The 25,902-nt window shown below is 50.0% G+C and overlaps 1 protein-coding gene across 1 annotated transcript in view; it reads left to right on the forward strand.

Annotated features, from left to right (window-relative positions):
• Positions 1 to 25,902, forward strand: part of Bcr (BCR activator of RhoGEF and GTPase) — a 134,687-nt gene that overhangs the window by 91,548 nt on the left and 17,237 nt on the right. The window contains exons 8-16 of the mRNA XM_004843537.4: positions 1,254 to 1,394; positions 10,593 to 10,714; positions 11,660 to 11,828; positions 13,736 to 13,855; positions 14,731 to 14,806; positions 16,181 to 16,285; positions 16,906 to 16,980; positions 20,131 to 20,228; positions 22,720 to 22,851. Of these exons, the coding sequence (XP_004843594.1) occupies positions 1,254 to 1,394; positions 10,593 to 10,714; positions 11,660 to 11,828; positions 13,736 to 13,855; positions 14,731 to 14,806; positions 16,181 to 16,285; positions 16,906 to 16,980; positions 20,131 to 20,228; positions 22,720 to 22,851 (1,038 nt within the window). The remainder of the gene's footprint in view (positions 1 to 1,253; positions 1,395 to 10,592; positions 10,715 to 11,659; positions 11,829 to 13,735; positions 13,856 to 14,730; positions 14,807 to 16,180; positions 16,286 to 16,905; positions 16,981 to 20,130; positions 20,229 to 22,719; positions 22,852 to 25,902) is intronic.

The raw sequence follows: 25,902 nt of genomic DNA on the forward strand, positions 1-25,902 counted from the left end.
CTTGCATTTGAGGAAGTTTCATGGCAGTGATGTTCATTAGGCTGAGGCTCCAAGAATAGGAACTCAGATGGCTGGTGTGTACCAAGGCCATGAGTCAGACCACTGTGTTCCATCCAGGGAAAGTGCAGTGGGAGAGTCCACCTACTGGGTAGTCACTAAATGGGTTTTCTCCTGGCAAGCCCAAGGTCCTGAGTTTGATTCCCAGTACTGAAAAAAAAAAATAAATGGATCTTCTCAAAACAGAAGCAAACCAGAAAACAAAAACAACCCTAGTACTACTGCCTGGGAGATCCTATGAATACTGTACATATTTACATAAATATTTTTTTAAAATTTAGAGCCAGTTCACAGAAGTGTGTGATGTTTCCATTTCCTTTCCTGCTCCTTCCCCATAAGGGATTTCTCCACAAGGATTCTGTATCCATGGGCTCTGGCATATGTGAACTTTTTAAATAACAGGTGTCACATTGCACATGTTCCCCACACTTCTTTCCATTTAATATCATATGGAGATTTGTTTTTCTGAAGCTGGGAGCTGATGACCTCAAACAGGAATGACTTGCACTCCTAGTAGAGAAGGTGTCTATTCCCATCTGGATTCAGAAAAGGCCTAGACTCTCATTAAAAGAGTTGGGGCCAGGGCTGGGGATTTAGCTCAGTGGTTCCAGTGCTTGCCTCGAAAGCCCAAGGTCCCGAGTTTGATCCCTGGTACCAAAAAACAAATCAACAACAACAAAAGAGGTGGGGCCAGGAAGGCCAGGGGTTTAGGCCACCGATTCTGCTTCCAAGAGGATGGGCACCAATGTCTGCTGCTACTGATGTCTAGTGTGTAGAGGCCAGGGATGGTACTAAACATCCTACAGTGCACAGGACAGCTCCTGTACCCTATTCCTGCACCAAAACAAAGAATCATCCTGCCCGGAATGTCAGCAGCATCAGGGTCCAGAAGCCCTGGCCTGGACTCTTATAGTGGGAGCCTCTCTTAACTGTGTGCAAATGCACAGATTTGGTAGTGAGCTATTGGGACCATTTGCTTCTGGAATGGTTGTCACACAAGTACTGTCCTCAAAGTCCAGAGCTTTGGAGGTCGGTGGTGGTGATTCTTGGTTAGCCAGTAGCTCTGAGTTATACTGTGTGTGTGTGTGTGTGTGTGTGTGTGTGTGTGTGTGTGTGTGTTTGTGTACATGCTCACACACAGGTTACACAGTTGTCTGTGGGTCTGGCTCTCTAACGAGTTTTTCCACCCGGGGCAGGACTTGCTAAAGCACACTCCCTCCAGCCACCCTGACCATCCCCTGCTGCAGGATGCCCTCCGCATCTCACAGAACTTCCTCTCCAGCATTAATGAGGAGATCACACCCCGCCGGCAGTCCATGACGGTGAAGAAGGGAGAGGTAAGTGTGGGTGGCTGGGGGATAGAGTGCACCCTCACTCTCAGACCTGGACCCCCGTTGGGTCCCCAGCAAATGGCTCAGCCCAATACAGGAGTATGTTGCCCTTGGGGATCTGTGACGCTGGCAGGGTACATCCCAGCCCTATATGTGAGACATGGGGGCAGAGTTTCAGGGCTGACCCCCATTCCCCATCCCTCCCAGTCAGCATTGTCACCATCCCTTACTTGGCCCACCTCCTTTTTCCCCCCATTATTTCCATTGAATTACATCCAGAGCATCACTTTTATTCCCCTCATATTCTTGCCAGCTCCAGGTCTCCAACCGAGTAGACCAGTGAGTAAGAATATGGCATTGTGTCTACTTGGAATCTGCCTAATTCCTCCCAGGTGTTCTTTCATTTAGAAACTTGATTTGGCTTAGTGGCAGAGCACTCACATAGCATGTGCAAGCCCCAGCGTTGGATCCACAGCCTTTGTCTGAATCCTTTCTAGCACCTATCTCTGAAGGGACATTTCTCATTGAGCAGGAGTCACTTGAATACCTCATCTGCAGAAGAGTGAGAAGGCCTAGCAAACTCTGGAAGGTTGTGATCCTGAATTACACCACTTCTTTCAGAGCTGTCCATCTATCAGTGCCAGTTAAAGGAGGAGGCTTGATGGGGACTAGGCTGGCATGCTTGCACTCGTGCCTCCATCCCCAGCCATGACAGGGACAGACATTGCTAATCAATTTTACTCTCAAAGCCAGGGCTAAGTATCCTTCTGGGATGCCCAATAGGTGTTCAGTCCTTGATGCAGTTGAAATTATTCCAGGCAGGCAGTCCTCCAACTCAGGCTTGATCTTTACTCACTGATTACCTGTGGTATTGATTTGGGGACACCTTTTTCCCCGTGAATGCCCTTGCTCTCTGAGTGACTCAGAAGGCCTGACATCCCCCCCACTGTGTTGTAGGGCTAGAAAGATTCATGACCTGTGAAGAACAGTATGAAAGCAAGGGGTAATGGCCTCCTCACATGGGTGCCCTCCATATCACCAGCCTGAAACAGTACTACACAGGCCCCCCACATGAGGGCAGAGAGTGGGTGTTCAGGCAGCTTCCTGTTAGGATTAGCAGCCGGGGAGGGCTTGAGCTTTGGAAATACATACTTTTTCCTTTATGCCCAGCTTTCAGTTGGGTAAATGATACTGAGTCGCCAATTCCCAAGAGGAAAAAGGAGCTCTGCTTCTTGAGTTCTCTTTGACAACTCCCTGTGATCAGAGGCCTTCTCTTTTACAAGGGAGGAAACTGTGGCCCAGAGATATTGAATGACCTGTCCATGGTCACACAGCCACTAAATAATCAAGGCACGGTCTGAAGCCCGGTGTCCTTATCCACCTATGCATCCCAGATGTGTTACATTTTTGTTCCCTTCTCCCATCATGAACTGACAGGGCTGTCTGTCCTTACTCTTATCCCTTACACTACCTGGAAGTTAGTGGAGTTACAAGGAAGAGAATGTACCCCTTTCAGCTTGGTGCCAGACCCATGGCAGGCCCTGGCTGAAGGAGCCCTATCCCCTGCTTCTGCTGGGAGCATGTTGGGGTTAGGGGGTGCCATTTCTAGCTTCCCTGGCAGTTTGGTAGAGAGAGGAAGGGTGCCTCTGCCAGCCTGGGCATTAGGAGGTGTCCCCACAGTCGGTGCTGAGCCTCCTGGGAGGTGGGTATGTCAGGGCATCATGGAGAGACCCAGAGGTGAGCCCTATGCAGGACCAGTAGCCCTAGCTCCTGACCCCCAGTGTGGCTTCTATAATCTTGTCACCCCTTTCAGCCAAGTTCCCTTACTCCAGGGCTCTACCCTTTTTGGAAATGACTGGGCAGCATTACAAGTGCTGAGGAGTGGCCAGCAGCTGCTCTGGCTGGCCAGCATCCTGGCCCTGGCACACCTGAGAGCTGTGAGCAGCAGGTGCTGCCCAGGAGGATGCCGTCCTCAGCCTCAGATCAGAGAATCTTACAGACACGTTTTCTTTCCAGGACCTGGTGCTATGGGCTAGTGGGTGGGTGCTCATTTGTTTAGCTGAATTTGACTTCACAGTTAGATAACCAGCTCTGCACTGCTAGGTAATTTCCCCCATGTAGTTGATTGTCTGCCTGCTCTGAGCTCCACACTGCATGCCACTCTGGGATCCCAGAGGCCCCTCATGAAGGAAGAATGTAAGCAGTGGTCTGAACAGATACCTTAGGAAGGAAAGCCCAGGGTAATGTTGCTGGTACAGGCTGAGGCTAAGAAGTGCTAGTGCTCAGGCAAGGGAGAACAGAGGCCTTTTTGGTGGTGATTAAAAAGAGCTGGGTGCTGATAGTTTAGCTTGGTAGTAGAGGGTTTGCCTAGTATGTGGAAGGTCCTGGGTTTCATCTCCAGCACTTAAAAAAAAAAAAAAGAGTTGGACAGGCTAAACCCACTTGCTCATCTTCAGGATGAGGTGGGCCTAGACTGCAAGATATCCACAATGGCCAGGGATTTAGCTCAGTGGTTTCGCCGCCTGCTGCACAAGTGCAAGGACCTGAGTTCGATCCCCGGTACGAAAAAAAAAAAAGATATCCACAATGTAGGAGACCTAGAGCTCAGGGGAGGCGGAACACACAAGGCCTGTGTCCAGTCTCCAGCACACCTCCTCCCACTGGGGCCTGCGAAGAAAAATGTCAAATCAGGAGACCAGGGAACCATGAGCTCTGGCTCCCAAGTCTCTGGTAATAACCCCAAAGGAAGCCAGGTGTGGTGGCGCTCTCCTGTGATCCCAGCACTTGGGAGGGCAGGAGGATCACCACAAATTTCAGGCTAGCCTGGGCTACATAGTGAGTTCAAAGCCAGCCTAGAATACATAGCAAGACCCTGACTCAAAAAAAAAAGAGGAAGAAGGTGTCATAGGAAGCCTTGGGAGATATCAAAGGCCAGAAAGTCAAGACGAGTTCCTGTGTCAAGCCTAGGGCTTTTTCTTCATCCTTCATAAAGAGTTGCAAACAGAGTTTGTATTCTTGGCTTATAGGGGCCCAAATTCTGATTCTTTGCAGGAGTATGGGCACATTACTTACCTTTCTCAGCCCTCCTTTTTCTGAAGTGGTGAAGCTGGAACCTGTCACATAGGACAGTTCTTTCTTTCTTTCTTTCTTTCTTTCTTTCTTTTTGTCAGTACCAGGGATCGAACTCAGGACCTTGAGCTTGCAAGGCAAGCAGGTGCATTGCCACTGAGCTAAATCCCCGGCCCTCACATAGACCAGTTCTGTGGAGCAAGATGACATACTTTGTGGGGCCTAGCACCTACAAAGTGCTCTGGAAACATTAGCTGCCACCACCCTTGTTACTGCTGGAAGTTGGCACTGTGCCCCCCAAACCCCTGCCTGCCCTCCACCTAGCAGGTTCCTGTTTTGGGGCATACCTGGTGAAGGATTGTCTTGTGTTACTTAGGGCATAGATAACCTGAGTGAAATTAGCCCTGAAAGGCTCTCTAGGGGTCAGGGAATGGAAGTTTGTTCATCAGAGCCAGAGAACAGATTCAAGGGAGGACAGACAGGCAGGACCCTTGACTTCATGCTTAGCTACACAGATGCGGACCCTTGTTCTCAGCCCACCTACTGATCCCCCTGGAGTCCACTGAGGCATTCCACAGCCAAAGCTCAGTCAGCTCTCTGCAAGTCCAGGACTTGCTTTGGAGGTATGAGAGTGAGGGCTGGCCTCTTCAGGGCCAGAGCATGCCAAATTCAGCCCATGCTTGGAGCAATGCCCACGCCCAGCCTTAGCCAGCAGCTGACACCTCCATTCTGGTCCACACCTCATTCCTTTGCCTCTCTGCTGCTTCTCACCACCTCCACCTGAGTTGTCATTGGTGACTTTTCCTAGTCCCACCTGTCAAATCTCCACCAATTTGTTCACGATCGAACTGTAGTTCCTAGACCTAAGAAGATTTTCCAATGACCTTGTGGAGCTGTGGTCCCTGGCTTCCTGGTATGTGCTGTAGCTCTGGCTGTTCTAACAAAATACTGTCAACTGAGATATAAACAATCCAGACTGTCCCCAAACTCATGGGCTCAAGTGATCTTCCTGCCTTAGGCTCCCAAGTAGCTGGGACTATAGGTGCATACCACCATGCCTAGCTGAATAACAGACAGTTTTCTCTCACAGCACTGGACACTGGAAATCTGAGGTCAGGAGGCCAGCACGGGTCAGAGTCTGCCAAGGGCTTTCTTCCTGGAGTATAGACATCTGGCTTCTCACTGTCCTCAATGGCCTTTCCTAGTGATGCACTTGGAGAGAAAAAAGTTAATTCTCTATTCTTGCAGGGATATTAGTCTCATCATGAGGGTCCTCCTGGCATGACCTCTTCTAAACCGAATTACTCCTCAAAGACCCTTCTGCTAAATACCATCAAATTGGGGTTTAGAGCTTCAATATAGGAATGGAGGTGGGGGCATAGACATTCAGCCCGTAACTGTGCTTTTTCCAAATTGCTCTTCCGAGGGAGGCCATGGCCCATCCATAGGCTGCATCTAGGGGTAAGTGTGCATTGTTGCCATGTGACAGCTAGAGGAACCATCCAGCCTAGGCAAGAGCATTTAGAAAGGAGGCATCCTCTGCCTCAGAGCCCATGGCAGCTAGGGCTACCTCCTCTTCAGAGGACTGTGGACACATGATGTAACTTCACTGAGCCTCAGTTCCTTTTCTGTGGAAATGGAAGTAACAGTGCTTTCCTCAGGGTCATTGTGAGGAGCAGGTGGCATGATGAATAAGCTTTGAACATGGTGCCTGCACCCACAAAGGCCTTGGCAAATGGTACCAGATAGCCTTTATGAGGCCCTTTAGGTGCACTATTTCCTTTAATCCTTAAAGAATGCCACAAGACAGGTTTTTTTCCTCCTCACTTTATTTTTTTTGGTTTTTTAATTTTTTTTTTGGTACCAGGGATTGAACTCGGGTCTTTGCGCTTGCACGGCAAGCGGCGAAACCACTGAGCTAAATCCCTGGCTCTCACTTTATTTTTATAGGAAACTGAGGCTCAGAGTGAAGTACCTGAGCTGGCATTGTCAAGGAGAAAGAGGAGGGCAGCTGCCAGCAGTGAAGATGGGGACAGTCCAGACCCTCTCCACTCCTGGGGTATTGTGGCCAAGTGATGTTATCAGCTATTTGAAAAGGCAATGGTGTCCCTTCCAGCTGGTGTTTCCCACCTGGCATCGGGGTAGGGGTGCTCCCAGAGGGAGTGTTGCCTTCCCACCTGGTGCCTTCCCTCCCAGCCCTCTGTATCACAATATAGGGACACACCCACTTACTCAGGGATCCATGCCCCATGGGAAGACACACAGGGACATGCACATATGGAAAAACCAGATCCCACACACCAGTAGAGACACTCACTCTCATGGGGACACACGGACACAGCCCCACTCCCACTTTTTTGTCTCGTACACAAGGCTCCTGCATTCCTAGCAAGCTGTCCTTTGAGGTGCTGTTCCTCAGGCTCTTGGAAGCATAGTCCTTTCTGTCAGCTCCACCTGGGGCTGTTTGCTTCAGGTGAAACTCGAGTCAGACAGTTCTTTACATCCTTGAGACTTCATACCATCTTCAGGACACCATGAGGACTGTGTACTTGGGTGATCCAACCCCACTCTTGGCCCTTGTTTCCTGGAGAACTTGGCCAGGACTGGGAGGCAGTGCCATTGTAAGGCTGAGCGGCCTGCACTTCTGAGAGGGATGTCTGTCTGACAGACAGGCAGACCAGAGCTATTCGGGCCTCCTTGCTTTGCACTGGTGCCATAGGTTTGGGTGACCAGCATCCCCACAGGAGCCCAGGTCCTGGAGACAGCATAGAGGAAGTGGCCCAGATGATGAATTTGCAGTCTTGGCAGCCTCTCCTAGTCTGGTCAAAGAGGAAGGGCAGGGCCTTGCAAGCCCTCCTGCCAAGTCACTGTTGTATATTCATCACTGCCTTTTCTCAGTCCTTCCTTGTTACCAACTCTGTCCCTCCTCCCTGGATTATCTCTCTCCTCTTTCTGAAATGTGATTGTACAGATGTGGCTCTGTTGCAGCTCTGTTGCTGTTGACTTAGATGTTGTTTCAGCCCACCCCTCCCCACCAACACTGGGCTTCCAGCAGGGCTGACCCCTAGGCCCATACCTCACCAAGCTCCCAAGGGGTCAAGGGTCCTAGAGTGTGGGGCAAAGCAGGACTTCCAGCCTTGAGAATCTGTCCCCAGGCCTGCGAAGTCCTATAGAACTGACCCTGCCCTCTCCCCCTCTGCCCTACCCCTCTTCACCCCCTGTTCCTCCCATTTATTCCCTGGATTCCAGCCCTATGCCCTGTGCTGGAGTCCAGCCTCCTTTCTGGATTGGCCAGTGACTGGTTGGGACCCAGTCTGCTTTCTCAGGGCTGGAGGCCCTTTTTTCCCATTTACTGGACATTTTTGTATGGGCTGACCTGCTAGTTCCCACTTGAACTAGGATTCAGAAGCCTGATCCAGTTTGAAGAGAGCAGCTCTGGTACTGGGGGAAGGTCGTGGTAATAGAGCTGTGGCCACCACTTATCAATCACCCAAGCCCCACGGGGCCTGTTTGTGACATGCACTGAGTCACACACTCCTGGAATGGCCCTAGTAGATGGGACACAGTGCAGTAGTGGGCTAGCTGGAGTGTTGAGACACCCTGGCTTTGTGGCTTGTCTTAGAACGATGAGGTTGATATAAAAATAGGGATGGGGAAGGGTTGGGTGACTATCATGGTATTAAAAGTACAGCCTAGAACTAGACTCAGTCTGTCCCTCGGAGCCTCCTAGGTCTGCAAGGTTAGGGGAGCAGTATGCTGGAGAATTCTGACTCGCAGCTTTTGACCTGAGCTTAGGATGCCCTCTGCTGGTTGCCACAAGAAGCTCAGCCCCTTTGTATAGAAAACAAACTCCTGTCTCCCAGTCACTGGCACACACAGGCCTTGGTCCTGTCCTTCTGGACCATGGGACTCTCTTCTGTGTCCCTGGTGAGGGAGCAGCTGTGTAGTCATTCCTTGAGGTCCTCAGTGTTCCAGGACCCTATCCAGATCTTCTTCCTGCTGCAGACTCAGAATCAGTGTCCCCTGGGTCTCTGAGATTTGCCCTGCAGCTCTATATTTCCCTAGGTGCACACTTTATTGCTTCTTATGGTATGCTGTCACCCAGCTGACCATCTGCCTCTGAAGTGGGAGGGGTGTGGGTGAGTGATGAGTCATGGCCTTGGAAGGCTGGCAGCCTTCCTGCCCTTCCACTTACGGGCACCAGCAGCTCCCACATAAAAGCATCAACTATTCGGTACCAGCAGCCAGCTGGCCATGATGAGCTGAGCTGCCTAGGATGGTGATGTGTGGCCTTCATGCCTGAGTTGTTGGATCCCTGCTCAAACCGCACCTACTTCTGGGGGGCTCTACTGCCCTCAGCTCCTGCAGAGTGGGGGAGTTCAGGGGACAGAGGATACAGGCAGCAATGGAACCAGGCATCATACAGCCCCCAGTCCAGCCCAGCTGCACCGCAGTGAGAATGTGAGGCCTCCCTGCTTCTCCAGGTGGGGACAAATAGGCCACTTGATGGGGAGACATTGGGTTTTCATGCTCTTCGTTGTATGTCCTGACCTTCAAGCTCTTCCTGGTCATCACAGCATGAGGCAGGGGTTGCCGTCACCCAAAACCTTCCCTGAAACAATGTGCTCCCCAGTCTTGTGGACTTCTGAGAGCAGAGACCATTGAGTGTCACTGCTGCTCACTGTGTTGCCTGGAATGAATAATGAACTGCTCTGAAGTTCAGTTGCCTTGTTTGTGAAACGGGCTTAAAGACCTATCCACAGCATATTATGGAGATCAAACCAGATAATTTAAGCAGTGTTCGTACACAGCACATGGTGCCTGCATTGGGGAAAGCATATGGTGTCAGCCTGTCCTATCTCCATGTCCTTGGCATGGCATAATACCCAACTCCTATGAGGTACACAGCACTGTTAGATGAATTAACTTAGCTCCGTTTCCTTGCTCAGCAACCCCTTGATCTGTGTGGGCCAGAAGGGCTGTCCCTTGGCTTTCAGATGAAGTACCAAGGTACAGAAAGGCTCAAGCCTGCTGAGAGCCCGTGTCTCCAGTTTCCTGCTTATTCTAGGTTTGCCTAGAATAAGCGGTGCCTGGCCTGTCCCACCCACCTGTACTCCATGTTGACTCAGCCCTTAGGCCACAAGTGTCTAGGCATGTGTTAAGAGCTATGACCCATACTCAGGACCCTGCCAACCTGTCTAGTCAGGAGAACTGAAATATGAGATCTCTCAGCTCCTTGCTACCTTTGGAACCAGGCCAGGCCCCTTGCTATGACCTCTAGTACTGCCCTGTCTTAGAGAGTTCCTGGGCTGGTCACCTCAGTAGCCTGCTACTCCATTTATACCCCAAATGCTGACCTCTCCCTGCTGTGGGGCCTGTGCTTATGATGGTCCCTTGATGGGAATATCCCCTCTCCACATGCCTGGTATCCTGCCAGTCCTGGGTTACAGGCTACCGTCTCTGAGAGACGCTGGTGTGCGTGCGTGCGCACACACACACGCACGCACGCACGCACACACACACACACACGCACACACACACACGCGCGCGCGCGCGCGCATGCCTTTTTTTCCTGCAGTTCTGAGGATTGAACCCAGGGCATTCACATTGAGTTACATCCCCAGCCCTTTTTTAGTTTTTATTTTGAAACAGGGTCTCACTAAGTTGCTAAGTTCAGCTCAAACTTGTGATCCTATTCCTTCAAGCTCCCAGAGTGCTGAAGTTACAGGCATGTACCATCCTGCTTGGTTCTAGCTGCCCTGTTGAAAGGTTTTCCTATCATTCATCCTCACAGCAGGCCTTTCACTTGACTGTGTGTGCCCCTTCTTGACCTCTAGGCCAGTGGTTGTCACTGCTCCCTATCCTCTGACCCTCATCCCCAGCACCCAGAATGGACTTACAAAGGTTTGTTGAATAAAAACAAGTGAGCATAAGCCTCATCTCTTAGCAGGCCAGTGAGATGGATGGAACATTTTGGAAAGTGGGTCTGAAGGTAGATATGTAGGGAGTGAAATCTCCCTGGGGAGAGCATCTCCAGAAGGTCACCTTGCTCCTGCTGGAGTGGGTGGGCCCAGCATGTCCCACCTATCCAACCCAGGCTGACCCTGACTCAAGCCCTCCCTGCCATGCCCACAGCACCGGCAGCTGCTGAAGGACAGCTTCATGGTGGAGCTGGTGGAGGGGGCCCGAAAGCTGCGCCACGTCTTCCTGTTTACTGACCTGCTCCTCTGCACCAAGCTCAAGAAGCAGAGTGGAGGGTGAGTGACAATGGGGCTCCTGTCCCACCAAGATGGTGACCCCACCCCAGTGCTTGAGAAGGGGAGGATCTCTCTGGGGGGCATGAGTAACACCGTGGCCAGGCCCTTCTCTACATTCTGTTTGCACCTGGACGTGATGTCAGGATCAAGATCAAGGTTGTCACCAACAACTTGGAAACATCATGGGTCTGACTCTGGTTTGTGGGGTTTACCTGACCATGACTTCATGTGTGTTTGAAGGAGAGACTTGTCATCAACTACCTGCAAAGAGTGAGTGTAAGGTCAGGGGGTTATAGGGGCTGCTGCCAGCTGCAGGTGCAAGGGGAATTGCCAGCCCTACCTTGGGCCTGGTGATGGCTTCTAAGTTACTCTCATAAGCCTGCAGAGCCAACGCCCCACCCCAGTGCCTTCAGATTACTCCTGGGTATACAAGGTTGGGATGGAGCAAAGAGGGTCGGTCACATTGGGAAGAACAGAACTGAGCACTTTCCTGGATTCTACTGTTTTTATGCTGGGTGGATTTAATCAGTCAACTCAAAAGACAGGCTCCGTTCTACATCTGTCAAGTGAAGAGATTATATGAGATAGATCCACAGCCCCTCAAATGCTGCAGCTCTGGACTTCAATCCTGTCCTGTTATTGAGTGACCTTTCTGTGCTTCCACATGAGCCACTGACATTAGGAGCAGCCCAGAATAAGTGAGATCAGGACTCCTCAGATGTCTTGCAGCCTGGGGTCAAGTCTATGGAGAACGTGTCCCAGGAGTCACTGAGTCTAGGGCTACCAGTGTCTGCTCACAGCTTCATTCCAACCTATCACATGGGATATGTTCTGGGTTTTCAGTCAGATAACTGCACAGCCACAGTGCTATGGTTCCCTGGTTCTTAGAAGCAGTGACAATGACAAAGATGGTCAATGTGTTAACATTCTCCTTCTCCCACCCAGCAAAACCCAGCAGTATGACTGCAAATGGTACATTCCGCTCACGGATCTCAGCTTCCAGATGGTAGACGAGTCAGAGGCAGCACCCAACATCCCCCTGGTGCCAGATGAAGAGCTGGATGCCTTGAAGATCAAGATCTCCCAGATCAAGAGTGACATCCAGAGAGAGAAGGTGTGGCTGACTTGGGGGAGTGAGGACCAAGGGTCTATGTGGCAGCTCCTCACCTGTTGTCTAGTGGGCTTTCTCTCCTCTGGGCATCTGATCCCACAGCTGGTCTCTGAGACATGGTGGGGACCCCATGGGCTCTCAGCACTTGGAGTCTTGGGCATCTGGTCACAGCTTGGTTATTTCAAGAGCCCCTGCCTAAACTGGGGTTCCCATATCAGAGCCACTAGTAGCCTAGCCCTGATGGGAAGTAGAAGGCTCCTGGCCCTGGACATTCCGTGTGCCTTTCATGGGATACTTCTTTACCTGGCAGATGGTCTATGCCTAATCACCAGACCTGTGACCAGGAAACCCTCACATGTTTATGTAGCAGATGTCCTTGGGTCTCTTACTTGACCTGTGTCCAGTTTACTCCTGCCTATCACTCTGACACTGAGAGGCTGACCGTGACCATGGGTTTTCCCTTGTATCCCAGGGAAAACCTGGCCTGGGGTGGCCCCTAGTTCTGATGGAAAGTGTAAATTCAGTACATACAAAATAAGTTCAGAGATTATTACTTGCAGATCTTGAACAGGGAGGCCACACTGTGTTCCCCAGGAATGAAAAGCTGGGCAGAGGGAGCACATATGTGGCAACTGGCAATTGTGGAGGAATAGGATATGGGTTGCTTTAGGTTAACAGGCAATGCCTCAGTGGCCCCTTTAGAAGGAATGGTGGAAAAGCAGAGAGCATAGGCTGGTGGTTGAGAGAGATGCCTCCAAGTTCTCTCTGGCCACCGGCTCCAGCCATTTTTGTGTACTCTTCTAATGCCGGGCAGCAGTCTGTGTTGTGTGGTCTCCTTCCACAGCTGAACTATTGAATCACTGAGAAAAGTTTCACTCCGTTCATGAAGGGGTTGGATAGTCCAGGAAATGGGGTTAGAGAGCTGCCAGCTGTCCCCCTTATAACTGTCCTGGTTGGGGAAGGGGGTGATTCCGGGTGGGGAGTGTAACCCCTCCAGCTATTCTGTACTGCAGGCCCCTGGTTCTTTGCAGAGAGGTTTAGAAGGTTTGGAGATAGGACGAACTCCATAAGTCTAGGGCTAGCCCAGGCCAGGGGAGGTGACTTACATTGGCCAACCTGCCCAACTTACCCTGCCCAACCCATTGCACCAGAAATGTATCTAGGAGCGTGCAGGGAGCCCAGCACTTCCAGATGAGAGAAGCCTCAAGTCTGAGTATTAGGTTTCTTGTCTAGGTGGAACTGTGGCCTCCATGGTAGTGTCCCTAAGCAGAGGAAGGACCATCGCTGTGTCCTCAGGGGCTGTTGAGCACTATTGACTGCTACTGCAGCATTATCCACATTGTCCCCTTCTTTTGGAGCTTAGGGCCAGAGCCCTACTTAATGGCAACATGATCTCTTCTTTCCAGAGTATACCAGTTTCAAGAAGGATCCATGTGGTTTTAGGATAAGAAGGCTTTTCCCATTCAGGACCTGGTGATGTTCATCAGGACTGACTGGGACTCCCATAAACACTCAACAGGGGCCTGATGGTGAAATACACTCCGGTCAGGGAGAAGGTGAATGGTCCCCTAAATTACAGAGGCCCCCTGGACATTGTGTTTGAAAAAATTGAAGGCAAGGACATCTTTAAAGGTCTCTCCACTCTAGCCTTATAAAAGGAAAGACTAATTACTTCAAGAACAGTTTATTGAGCATGTCCTGCAGCCTACACTAGGCCTTGACCCAAAGAAAACGTCTCTGACCTCAGAAGGCCACCTGGAATGGGCTGGTCTATAACCTAGGCTATGTGGAGCAGACAGGTGGAGTCTCGTCCTCTGCAGGCTCAGGGTGAGGGATAGTGGGGACAGGTTAAGTAGGAGCAAGTGGGACAAGCCTTGGAATGGTAAGGCAAGACTGTCCTCTCCCCACAGCGGGCAAACAAGGCCAGCAAGGCCATGGAGAGGCTGAAGAAGAAGCTGTCTGAGCAGGAGTCGCTGCTCCTGCTTATGTCTCCCAGCATGGCCTTCAAGGTACACAGCCGCAATGGCAAGGTGAGTGTCCACCACCCACCTCTCTTTGGTTTGTCCTGCGGAAGCTTCTGGCCTGGCATAGGGCCTTCAACAACCAGATGGAGCCCAGACCTGTCTAGCCAGCTGCTGTCACTGGCTCACATGTGGCCTTTGCAGTTGAAGCCCGTTTTCTCCCAAGAACATCCTGCAGCAAGAGAGATCAGTCTAACTGTAGCACACACATGCTCATGTGTCTCTGCTGTTTTGGTCCATAGCCCCAAATTGAGTGGCAGCTGGCTTAGCTCCCACAGCTGGGAAATTGTGGGGTCTTTAGGGGCGAATAAGGCCTTACAGATATGCATATCCCTGGGCACAGGAATGTTCTTTGGGAACGTCAAGGGCCAGAAACACACCTTCTGTCCTGGTCTACTCCTGGTGCTGTCTGAGCCTGGGCCTCTCCTTCCACAGCATCACGTGCACAGGTCGGTGTGCAAGCACTTGGACAGGAGAGGCAGTCACTGGGCTCATGGGAGCCTTTTCTCTGGGTTACCGCACAGGCTTGTGGGTTGGACATAGGAAGCTGGGTTGGCATCAGCCCTCACCTTTGCAGACCCTAGCTGTAACTCATGTCCCTAAGCTACAGCCCCTGTGGCAGTGTCATCTGACCCAGGCGTTTTCAGGTGGGGCTCTTCTAGAGGTAAGCCTGTGCAGTGCACAAGAAGGGCAAATAGTGCTAGAAACAGCATGCCTGGCCATGTCCACAGCTCTTCACAGTGGCACATGTGCACACCTGGACTCAGCTAGCTGGCAGTGGGGAGATGCGAGTCTTAGGCTCTGTACCCTGGTCATGCCAGGTGCTGGCTTAGCCAGAGTGGAGATAACTGGGTACTGGGGTGTGTTCTTTTCACCTACCTTAGAGTTACACATTCCTGATTTCTTCTGACTACGAGAGAGCTGAGTGGAGGGAAAACATCCGGGAGCAGCAGAAGAAGTGTGAGTGACCTCTACATCTAGGGAACTTGGCCTTTGGGCATGTGGGCCAGACGGGTGTCTCCCGTGGTTTGATTGTTTTGGAAAAGGGGCTTTTATCCAAGTGAAGTGTTACCTTACTTTTAGAAAATATGTTGGAGAGGCGCTCCCTAGTCCTCCTGTACGCTCCTACCTGTTGTGCCCCCACCCCTATCCCATGGGCATCGTTCCCCCGCCTGACCTCTGCACCTCACCTAGGATCCCGCCCCCCAGTCCTTCCCAGATTCTCATCTTCCTGCCCCCAGACCTGCACACACAGCCCACCCCCATCGACACCCCCAGGCTTTTTTGTACCCCATCACTACCCTGCCCCCTTGGTCTCCCCATCCCCTTACAATCTTTCCCCACCCAAGGCCTTCTCTGCTGCCCTAATAGGTGCTGATGCCAAATGGGCCCTTGGCTGAGCCCACCTGGGCAGCCACACTGCTGGCCCCTGTCCACTTGGCTGGCCATCTCAGGATAAGACATTCCTCTCTGTGATGACCCCTTTTTCTCTGGGCAGCTCCCTCTGTTAGCAGGGTTTTTTTCCTTCTCAGGAACTCAAAGGTGCACCCTTGGTCCTACCTGGGGTGTTCAGGAGTGAGAAGGCAGACCTCATCCTGGATCCTTGGGCTGCAGCTGTCCAGCTCCCCACTCATCCCTCCTGTAGGCCAAGTCAGGCAAACGTTCTATTCTGGTGGCCTAGTCCTTGCATGGTGGTGGACTGTCTCCTTCTGGACTAGGGTCTCTGCCTGCCTCTAACCTGTCCTGAGCTCCCATCACCTAAGCTCATCATTCACTCCTATGCTGAGCCATGTCTTCTCCCTTTTTAGGGTTGCTGTGTCCTAGTGGGACATAGCTCCTGGCTTCTTCCAGGGCTCATGTCTCAAGAGATTCTTGCCCTAACATGGGTGCTGAAACCATCCAGTTGGCAGCAGCATCTGTTTCGTGCTCAGTTGTGTCTAGAAAAGCCCCTTTTCCTAACCTGTGGAGAGACAAGGGTCTGTTAGCAGAGCAGGGGACAGAGCCACACTGGTGTCTGCCTAGGAGGACCTCCCAGGGAGGTGCTCTCAGGTTGCCTTCTCATCCTCAGTCCTGCCTCTTGGGGCTGTGTCTAGGGGCATGCGGATGCCTGTGCATGTATTTGTAAATATTATGCCAAGATCCTTCCTGCCCTATGATCTTGGGGATGGGGGGCTCTGCTTCATACCTGCACTTCACCTAGAAGCCACCAAGCCCCAGCCACTGGCTCTACTGAACCCTCTCCCCACTGTGTGGTGAGGGTCTAGTCGGGGTGGGGGTGGAGCACAAAGGAACAGGGTAGACTGACTGGTCCCTGCATCTGCTTCAACCTCTTAGGTTTCAAAAGCTTCTCTCTGACATCCGTGGAGTTGCAGATGCTGACCAACTCGTGTGTCAAACTTCAGACTGTCCACAACATTCCGCTGACCATTAACAAGGAAGGTGAGGCTGGCCTCTTGGGCGCAGAGCTGAAAGCCAACGTTCCTTCCTCCTGTCAGCCCTGTCCTCGTGGCGGATGGGTTTTCTTTCAGAGAGAGTGTATGTGCTTGTTATGGCCTGTTGTCCTCCCCCAGGAGTGGACAGAGCTCATTATAGGGCTTTCTCCCCAGGCCGCCATTGTTGGGTAGCTGAGAAGATGGATGGCTTCCATCCCTCAGCACAATGCTTTCTGGCCCTCCATGCAGTGGATCTGTCCTCCCTGTACTTTCATCCAGGCACTTGCTGCCCAATACTTTTTGATCATACTGAGTTTTGCACACATGCACATGTGCTTAGTCACACACATGGCCATGTGCTTGTGCACATGTAGATGTGCACACCTGTCACACTCCAGTGACCCTCTCAGTCTTTGGAAGTTTAATACACTTCATCTCGATCATTGGTTTGCCTGTGTGGTGAATCCAGCTACATCCTAAGGTCCCAAACACAAAACCCACAATAAGCTTATTTTTGATCTGTGACACTGCCTTGCCCTGTGCCTGGTTGATTTTGAAGTGGAACCAGCCTCTGGGTCTTCCTGCTCCCAGGAGGACATAAGCTCACCTCTTCGGTCTTCTGTGCAGATGATGAATCTCCTGGGCTCTACGGGTTCCTGAATGTCATTGTCCACTCAGCTTCCGGGTTTAAGCAGAGTTACAGTAAGTGATGGCTTGGTGAGGAAGGAGGGGCTTAGAGGAGTGCTGAGCAGGAGTCTCCACCCAGGAAGACAGGGTGTGGGGAACCAGGGAAGTTGTTCAGATGACCACCAGGTGCCTATGGCCTCTGACCACTGTGAGGCACTGGTGCTAGTTGAGGGCCTCCCTAGTGTGGAACTGTTTCCCCCAAAATTCGCTCCCCCCTTTCTCTTGCCTGTCTCAGATCCTGAAAGTTAGTGAGCTGCCCTCTGCTGGTGAGTCTTGTAATCACAGGAGCCAAAGTCTGATAGAGATATGGTAAGAAACTGGTGTCAGTCCAGATGTTTGAGAATTTAAGTTCCAAGCTGGGCAGCTGTCAGCAGTGGGCCCAAGGCCCCATCAGCACTAGAGATTTGGCTTTTCTGTCAAGCTGGATAGATAATTCCATTTTCTCTCCCAGCTTCTCAAGCTGTCAGAACAGTGAAGCTGACATCACTCTAGTTATGCTGACCTCCTACTGTAGAATCTCCCAGGCAGTGCCCAGGGTCCACTGTAAGACAGGAGAGGGTAGGCACAGTTCTGACCTTTCCACAGTTGCTGCAAAACAGACCCCCAACCAGTCACAGAATGAAAGAGTTGCAGTACATGTGATAAGGGACTGGTGTCCAGAATGTAAGAACTCTTACAATTTAATACTAGGGAGACAACCAGGTTTAAAAACTGGGCAAAAGATTTGGATAGATACTTCACCAGAGACACCCGAATAGCTAATAAGTATATGAAAAGAAGATTGGTGTGTTAGGAAAATGCAAGTTAAAACCACGTGAAGATTCCCTTCACACACCCTGAGGACAGTGGTAGTCAAAAAAGATGAATGCTAACAAATGTGGACTAGGATGTGGAGAAATAGGAACCTCATCCTTTGTGGGTAGAGATGCACCATAGTTCAGCCACCCTAAAAAAATATTGCAGCCTTTTTGTTTTGTCTTGTTTAATCCCGGGAATGAAAGCCAGGGCCTTGTGCGTGTCAGCATGTGCTCTGCCACTGAGCTACAGCCACAGTCCCAATTGCACAGTTCCTTAAGAAGTTAAACACCACCTCATCACATATCCAGCCTATCCCACTCTTAAGTATTCATTTTCAGGAAATAAAAACATGTCCACATAAAGGTTTGTACAAAGCAGGACACATCCATGCAATGACAAGTAAAAAGGAATGAGCAACACATAGAGGCAACACATATTACATGAGACAAGGAAGCCAGATGAAAAAGATTACATACATGTTGTGTAGTTCCGTTTATCTGAAATTTGTAGAAGAGCCACAGTTCAGATCTGAAATTTGTAGAAGAGCCACAGTTCAGAGACAGAAAACCTGTCAGAGATTGTCATGGACTGAGAGTGGAAGTGCGGCTTGACTGCAGATGAACCAGTGGGGACTTTGGTAGTGCTATTTACACAAGTGTTTGTAAATTTTCCAGAAATCCTCAGGTCACACACTTGAAATGGATGAATTGTGGGGAATAAAGATTATACCTCCATAAAGCTGTAACACACACATAATTGTTCCTCTGGACCATTCTTACAACTATATATATCAGACCATGCCCAATATGTATATTATTGTTTCCCCAGTTTCCACCCAGACCTTCCTCCTTCCCCAACCGATTCCCAGGGCCTGTCCATCAACAACACAAATGATGCCAGAGCTGCCTCTTAATCCTTGATGTATCTCTCTTGGCCTCCCTTGTTACTTTTCCATCTATCTCTTTGATGTTGCACACCCTAAACTCCACATGCTCAAAGAGAACCTATCATTTGTAATTCTCAAACGTGTTGCTCTTATTTTATGTCCTGCCCCAGTGAGTAGTGTCATGTCTACTGCATCCAACCTATGAAATACTGTCCTGTTTCCTTGCCCTATCAGTTGGACACCGTTCTGCAGGAGACCGCAGTAGATATGCCCAAAGCAGGCAGTAAGCAGAGCAGGCTGTGAAGAGTTCACCCCACAATTGGCTTGTTTTGAGAAATGAGTCCGGCTGAACCCTAGGTGCCAAGGTCAGAGTAACTCACACCCAAATTCAGTTCTCACAACTAAAACCTTCTTATTAGAAGGACAGTGTTCTTATTTACAACCATGTATTTTGTCTATTTTGTTCCTAATTCGAGAGTGCTTTGTCTTTGCCTTTACGAGCCATGTCTCCATTAATTTCCATAAAAACCATACGACTCCGAATTTTCTCATGTAGTCCTGCCATTGCACTTAGCTCGCCTGTACCCCAGTTGATTGCTAATAAAAATCAGTGGCTTGGACTGGCCAGCCTCTTTGTCGGTTACACTGGCATTGGTCATCCTGGCACCCTGCTTTCTGACTCTCTTAGTTCTTTTAGTTCCCCCGCCCTCAGGCTTGCGTTGTACACTAAGCAGGAGACTAGAGCCTACTACCGAGGTTTGCAATAACATTTAGGGGTCTACAGTACCGTTCTCCATTGGTGGAACTTTATCATTTCTGGCCACCTCCTTCCAGGCCCTTGATAGTGACCTCCTTCCTAGTCCTCACCACCAGGCCTCCCCCACCTCCCCACCTAGTACTTCTTCTAAAACACAAACCCCACTGTTTCCTACCACTTAGAGCCATCCAGACCCTGCATACAGTCCACACTCACCCCTAGATCTTGCCTCCCTCCTCTCCCCGTGTACCGCACAACTTTCCCAGCACTAAGCTACTCCCTGTGCCTCACATTGGCCTGGAGGCCCTGTCCCCAACTCTCCCTGGTATAATTTATATCCAGGTCTGCTCAGATTATAAGACTTATAGCCATCCCCTGCCCACCCAGATGACTGACCTCTGCTGTGGCCTCACTGTGCAATGCTCAGCCCCCTGGTTCCAAGGTTGCATTCACCTCTCTCCATTCCACCCAGGCCTTGTGTCACTAGGATCTGTAGCCAAGGGACCAAGTAAGTGAATGTTCTGAGACATCCTGTTTTCCAGTTCCACAGGCAGAGCAGGGGCATTACATGAGGGCCTGGTATTCATGCAGCCACTAGTTTATTTTTATAAAGGAAGTGAACATCCTTTTTTTTCTTCTGATTTTGAAAATGATACCTGCTCTTTTAGAGAATGTAAGTGATTTGGGAAAGTATGTTCACTTTCTCCTTATCACCTTTCCACAGATCTGTACTGCACCCTGGAGGTGGATTCCTTTGGGTATTTTGTGAATAAAGCAAAGACGCGAGTCTACAGGGACACAACTGAGCCCAACTGGAATGAGGTGAGGAGCCTGGTTCCACCAAGGACCCTGGCCTGATGTGGCAAGAATATTTTCCATTAGAATCTAAACCTCCAGGGCTCCCTAAGAGCTTCCCCTGAAGGCCATGAAACCCATCCTCCTAGAGTTCCTGGAATCTCCTGGTGACGTGGTCAAGAGATTTTATCTCCAAATTCCTGAGAATCTTACACACCCACCCCCATCACAAAGAAACAGCCTATTTTGCCAGAGAAGTGTTTGGAAAGAGCACTTAAAAGGGCCTTTTGTCCAGCCTTTGTTACTGCCTAGTATTTACTTGCTAGGTTTCCATAGTGTTTTTCCTCGGAAGCTCCATGAGCTTTCTTTGATGCTTGATTTCTGGAAACCTGGGGCTCTGCCCATGGTGGCTGGGTTGGGAGCTATACACCCAGCTCCCTGGGCCTTCCTGGTCTGAAGGGTCCTATTTGCAGGCTTCAGGGTGTTGGGTTTGTGTAGTCTCTTGCCCTGCTTTCCTTGACATCTTGTGTACCACACCTTTGGCCTTGAGCCTTTGCTAATCACACTTAAGTCCCCAGATCCATGAGATGCCATTTCCAGTTGGAGCAATCAGGCTGCAGGAGCTGCCTCCTGCCCCCTCCCCTGCAAAGAGGGAAACCATGAACCACTGGGCAGTGTGGCCTAACCTTGTCAGGTGGCTAGTGGACCGAGTGGTGGGAGCAGAGCCAAGACCTCCTGGCTCAGCAACTACTCTTTGATTATTAGACTTAACAAGGGCACAGAAGTCCATACAATTACCTGTTCATCGTAGCTCTGGACATCCCTGCAAAAAAGGCCAAGTGATAGCTGCTCAGAGCTTCTTGGGATCCATTGTAGGACATTTTGCAGAAAGCAAGGGGAATTCTGCAGGAGAAGCAACAAGGAAGGGGTTCTAGGAGGTTGAAAAAGTTCAAGTGTAGGACAGCAGCCAAAGCTCCAGAGGCATGAAGACCTAGAGGATTCTAAGCAGCAGATCACCTGGTGTCCATGCACGTCATTTGGGGGATTTACATACTCCTGGCACAACCTCTTCATCCTCCTCAGATTCCCCACCTAAGAGCCCATGCGTCCACAAGAATGGGTGTGAAATGCAGAGTTCACAGAAAGTATCTATGGGTGATGGAGAAACAGGATAACTCTACATACCTACAGCAGACAACTTACAAACCCAGGGGAGCATTCCAAATCCTTCTGTATCTTATCAACCTCCATGGATCATTTTTTAAAAAACAATTTATTTTAATTATTTGACTTTATTTTAAGAAGTTAGGAATGGAACTCAAGGAGTTATATGTGCAGAGCACATGCTGTACTATTGAGCTACACACCCGTCTTAGTTACTTTTCTCATTGCTGAGAAAAAATACCCAACATCCAGAGTAAAAGGAGAAAAAGTTTATTGTAGCTCACGGTTTATAGAGGTTTCATTCTATAGTTGCCCAGTTCCAAAGCAGGGCAGCATGGCAGAGGAGCATTGCAGGGGAGAAACAGTCCATGGCATGGGAGGACAGGCAGGCAGAATACAGCAAAACAGCAAAGTAGTGAAGCAGCAGCAAGCAAGAAAGCAGCTGCCTACTTCCTGTCCCTTTCTGTTCCATCTGGGCTGCAGGCTTATTGATTGATGCCACCTACACCCAGGGTGGGGCACCCTTAATCCCAGCATCACACCCTTATCCACATTCACACACCCTAATCCAGCCACCTTTGAAACTCCCTGCCTGTGACGACATGAGGCTTTGGGGGGATATCTAGATATAAGCCATAACAACTCCCAACCTATATTTTATTTCCTTGGAGCAGTTTTAAGTTTACAGCAAAATTGAGAGAAAGAATAAAGCATTCCCAAATATCTCCTACCCCACCCCAACTATTGAAATCTCCACAAGAATGAGGCATATATTATCACTGGTGAGCCAGGATTGACACATCCACAGATGATACTAGGGTTCACTCTTGGTATCATACATTCTGTGGATTTTGACAAATGTATGGTAACACAAATGTACCATAATAGTATCATACAGAATGGTTGCATTGCCCTTAAATGAACTCATGTTCACACAATACTGTCACCCATTCTCCTGCCTCAGTCTCCTAAGTAGCTGAGATTACAGGCATGTGTCACCATACCTAGTGAATATCTGCACTTTTAATGAGCACCCCTGAGTTTCTGATGCCAGTGGTGTAGGAAGCAGCCTAGGAGATTCTGGTGTGCAGAGTTTGAATTAGGTTTGAGAGAGATTCAGAGCTTGGAGAAGCATCCAGGCTGGGCCACAGCATAATGTCATTGTCACTTATGGGGAGTGCTCCTTAGATCTGAAGACGAAGTGAGGAGAGTCTCAGGATGAGGCCCTTCTGGGGCAACAAGGCACCTTTGTTGGCAGGCCATGGTTCAGAGTCTTCGTCAGCCCATAGTGCTGCCCACAACACACTTGGACCTGCTTGTTCACGCACAACTTTTCTTCTTTCTTGGCCCATAGGAGTTTGAGATTGAGCTGGAAGGCTCCCAGACCCTGCGGATACTGTGCTACGAAAAGTGTTACAACAAAACGAAGATTGCCAAGGAGGATGGCGAGAGCACAGACAGGCTCATGGGGAAAGGCCAGGTCCAGGTGAAGCTTCCCACCCCTCCTCTCCTCCTCTGGATGCTCCATGATCTTTTTACTCTGTGGCACTTGGGGACAATGAGATGGCCTGGCTCTTGGGATAGGTGCAGATCTGAAACATCCACCGTGGGAAGTTTGGGCTGGCTCCTTCACAGGTCCTTTCCTGCTCTTTCATCTGTCTGCATAGCTTTTATATCCCATCATGAGCCCAAAGGAATTTCTATTAAATTCCTCAGCTCCTCCATGGCCTTAGGAAAGCACAAAGGCAGAATAAGGTTAGGTAGTGCCACCGGCTTAAATTGCTAAATTAAATTACAGGGCCACCCGATAGGAGTTCCAGAGTCTATTCACTTGGATTTCACTCCCTGGGGTCTAGACCCAGTTTCCGGCTGCATCCCTCAATAGGGTCTATACAAGTCCCCTAGGTTGGTATAGAACCCCAGATGGGCCACCACCAGGTGTCTGTACAGGACCAGTGCAGGGTCCCAGGTCCTCATGGAGAATCACCCAGACTCTCGGTCCACTTTATTCAGCCCTTGGAAACCACTACCAGTGTTTGGCACCTCGTGGTTAGGCACTGGTACCAGCTGCCTTACATTTCCCCTGGTTCTGACCTACAGTTTTGCAGGGGTGACTGGGAGAAAGCCTTCCTCATAGCACGTCTTATCAGGCTTACCTCAGCCAATTCAGCCCGATGCTGCCCTGCAGGTGGGTCAGTCTTGGGTGTTGCTTCCCACTATCTGGACCTTCCACTAAGGGGATAGGGCTTGGCACTGTAGATGCCTTTGGGAGCACAAGGGTTACCATGAAGCCCCACTTCCCTTCCCAAAAGGCAGGAAATAAAAATCATCTGCAGTAAACACTGCATGACAGGAATGATGAAAGGAGACAGTGACTCTTCCCTGAGTAAGACGTGGCCTTGCAGTGAAGGCCCACATGCTCCTTGTTGAGATGAGTAAGCCCTTGCTGAAGCTCCATACCCCATCCCCACCCCCTGGCTGGCCAGGATCTCAGAAGATGCATGCTGATTTTCACCATGGAGGTGTAGTAGGGAACTGAGGCACTCAGAGCTTCCTGGGACTCCTTGTACTGTTCCTTGAGACTAGGGCTAAGAGCAGAAGTGTTCCCCTGACCCTCCTGTCTCTGCCCCACCGTGTGGGTCTCATTCCCCTCTTGGCCTTCATATAGAATCTCATGATGTGAGTCAGCCACATAGGTGGGCTGCATCACCTTGCTTGGAATCCAAGGCAGTTTTCCTATTTTGCTATTCCATGAACATTCTGGTGCCGGTCTCCTTTGAGATTGAGAGTCAGTGTTATCACATCTACCAAATGACAGCATTTGATTGATGGCCATTTTGCTACTATAATGGAACAGTGAGGCAGGCTATTTATAAAGAGGAAGAGGTTTATGTAGCTCAGTTTTGGAGGCTTTAAGTCCAGGGTGGGAAAACCCCATTGGTTCAGCCTCTAGAGAGGTTCCTCTTGGCTGTGTTGCATCATGGTAAGAGTGCATGTGGGAAGAAGTGATCACATCTCCAAACAGAAAACCAGAGAGCAAGTCAGAGGTCAGGGTTGATTTTCAAACCAGTAGTCTGTCAGATGTGATGGCACACACCTGTGATCCCAGCCCTTGGGAAGCTAAAGCAGGAGGATCACTGCAAGTTTGAGGCCAGCCTGGGCTACATAGTGAGTTCAGAGCCAACCTGAACTGTATAGCCAGACCCTGTTTCAAAACAAAAAACCCAGGAGTCCAATGAACACTAACTTGGTCCCTTCCAAGGCTAGCTCCCCCACTGACCTAGGGACCTGCTACTACCCTGCACCTGTCACACTGAGGGCCACACTTCCAACAAACAAAGTCTCATTTGGTTCTTGCTGCATGTCTTTGGCACTCAAGATGGTTCCTAACCTGCTCAGGGTCTTTGAGTGAACAGAGAGGTGGACAGAGCAGAATGCACAGCTGCTACACTTTCATTGTTCCTCTTTCCTTTCTCCTTTCCAGGTTTTGCCACCCTCCCAGTCCAGAGCATTCAGCACATACATCCTAAGCCCTGGGACCTGCTCCCAGCCTGAATCTTACATATCATTACAGCTGAGCCCAAGGACACCTATAGGTTGGGTGCCTGGCTCCTTTAACTGGCTCATCAGATAAGGCAGGATCCATCAGTCATTGACTTGACTCATTCACCCCTCAACTTCTGAAGTCATGGGAATGACTGAATATGAAACAGAGCCTATGAATACTGTCACTGTGTAACTGGAGGTCTCAGTGAAAAAGAGAACAGAATTAACACTCTCCTTTGTCCTTTAGCACACCAAGCCCACTTTTTTTTTTTTGGTACCGGGGATCAAACTCAGGATCTTGTGCTTGTAAGGCAGGTGGCGGCACCACTGAGCTAAATCCCTGGCCCAGCCCACTTTTGAAATTCCTTGCCATGACGCTACCATACATAAACCAAATGTGCACACCACATATGCTGTCTTCTCAGACAGTCTGAGCACCCTTCCCCCGTTTAGGAAAAAGGAAAAAAATTGCTGCGCTAGACCTGCTGGTTCATGTCTGCGATCCCAGCACTCTGGGAAACTGAGGCAGGAATATCACAAGTTCAAGCCTAGCCAGGGCAACTTAGTGTCCTAGCAAAAAACTGTCTCAAAAACTTTAAAAAGGCACCGGGGATTTAGCTCAGTGGTTCCGTTGCCTGCCTCGCAAGCACAAGGTCATGAGTTCGATCCCCAGTACCAAAAAAAAAAACAAACAAAAAAAAAACGGGCTGAGGATGTAGTTCAGTGTGAAAGCCCTGGATTCAGTCCCAGAAAAGGGCTGGGGATTTAGCTCACTGGCACCGCACCTGCCTCACAAGTGCAAGGTCCTGAGTTTGATCCCCAGTATCAGACAAAACAAAACAAAACAAAAAAACAGAGCTTGGTCAGTAGTGAAATCAGTAAAAACAGGTCTTATTTAGGGCAGGGCTGTTGAAATCGGTCAAGAAAAAGCCAAGAGTGGTGATGCATGCCTATAATCGCAGCATTCAGGGGGCTGAGGTGGGGCATTCCC

The sequence above is a fragment of the Heterocephalus glaber genome, unplaced genomic scaffold (assembly GCF_053883595.1).
Source record: "Heterocephalus glaber isolate CG9 unplaced genomic scaffold, H.glaber_assembly_v1.0 deba00001687, whole genome shotgun sequence".
Taxonomy (NCBI): Eukaryota; Metazoa; Chordata; class Mammalia; order Rodentia; family Bathyergidae; genus Heterocephalus; species Heterocephalus glaber.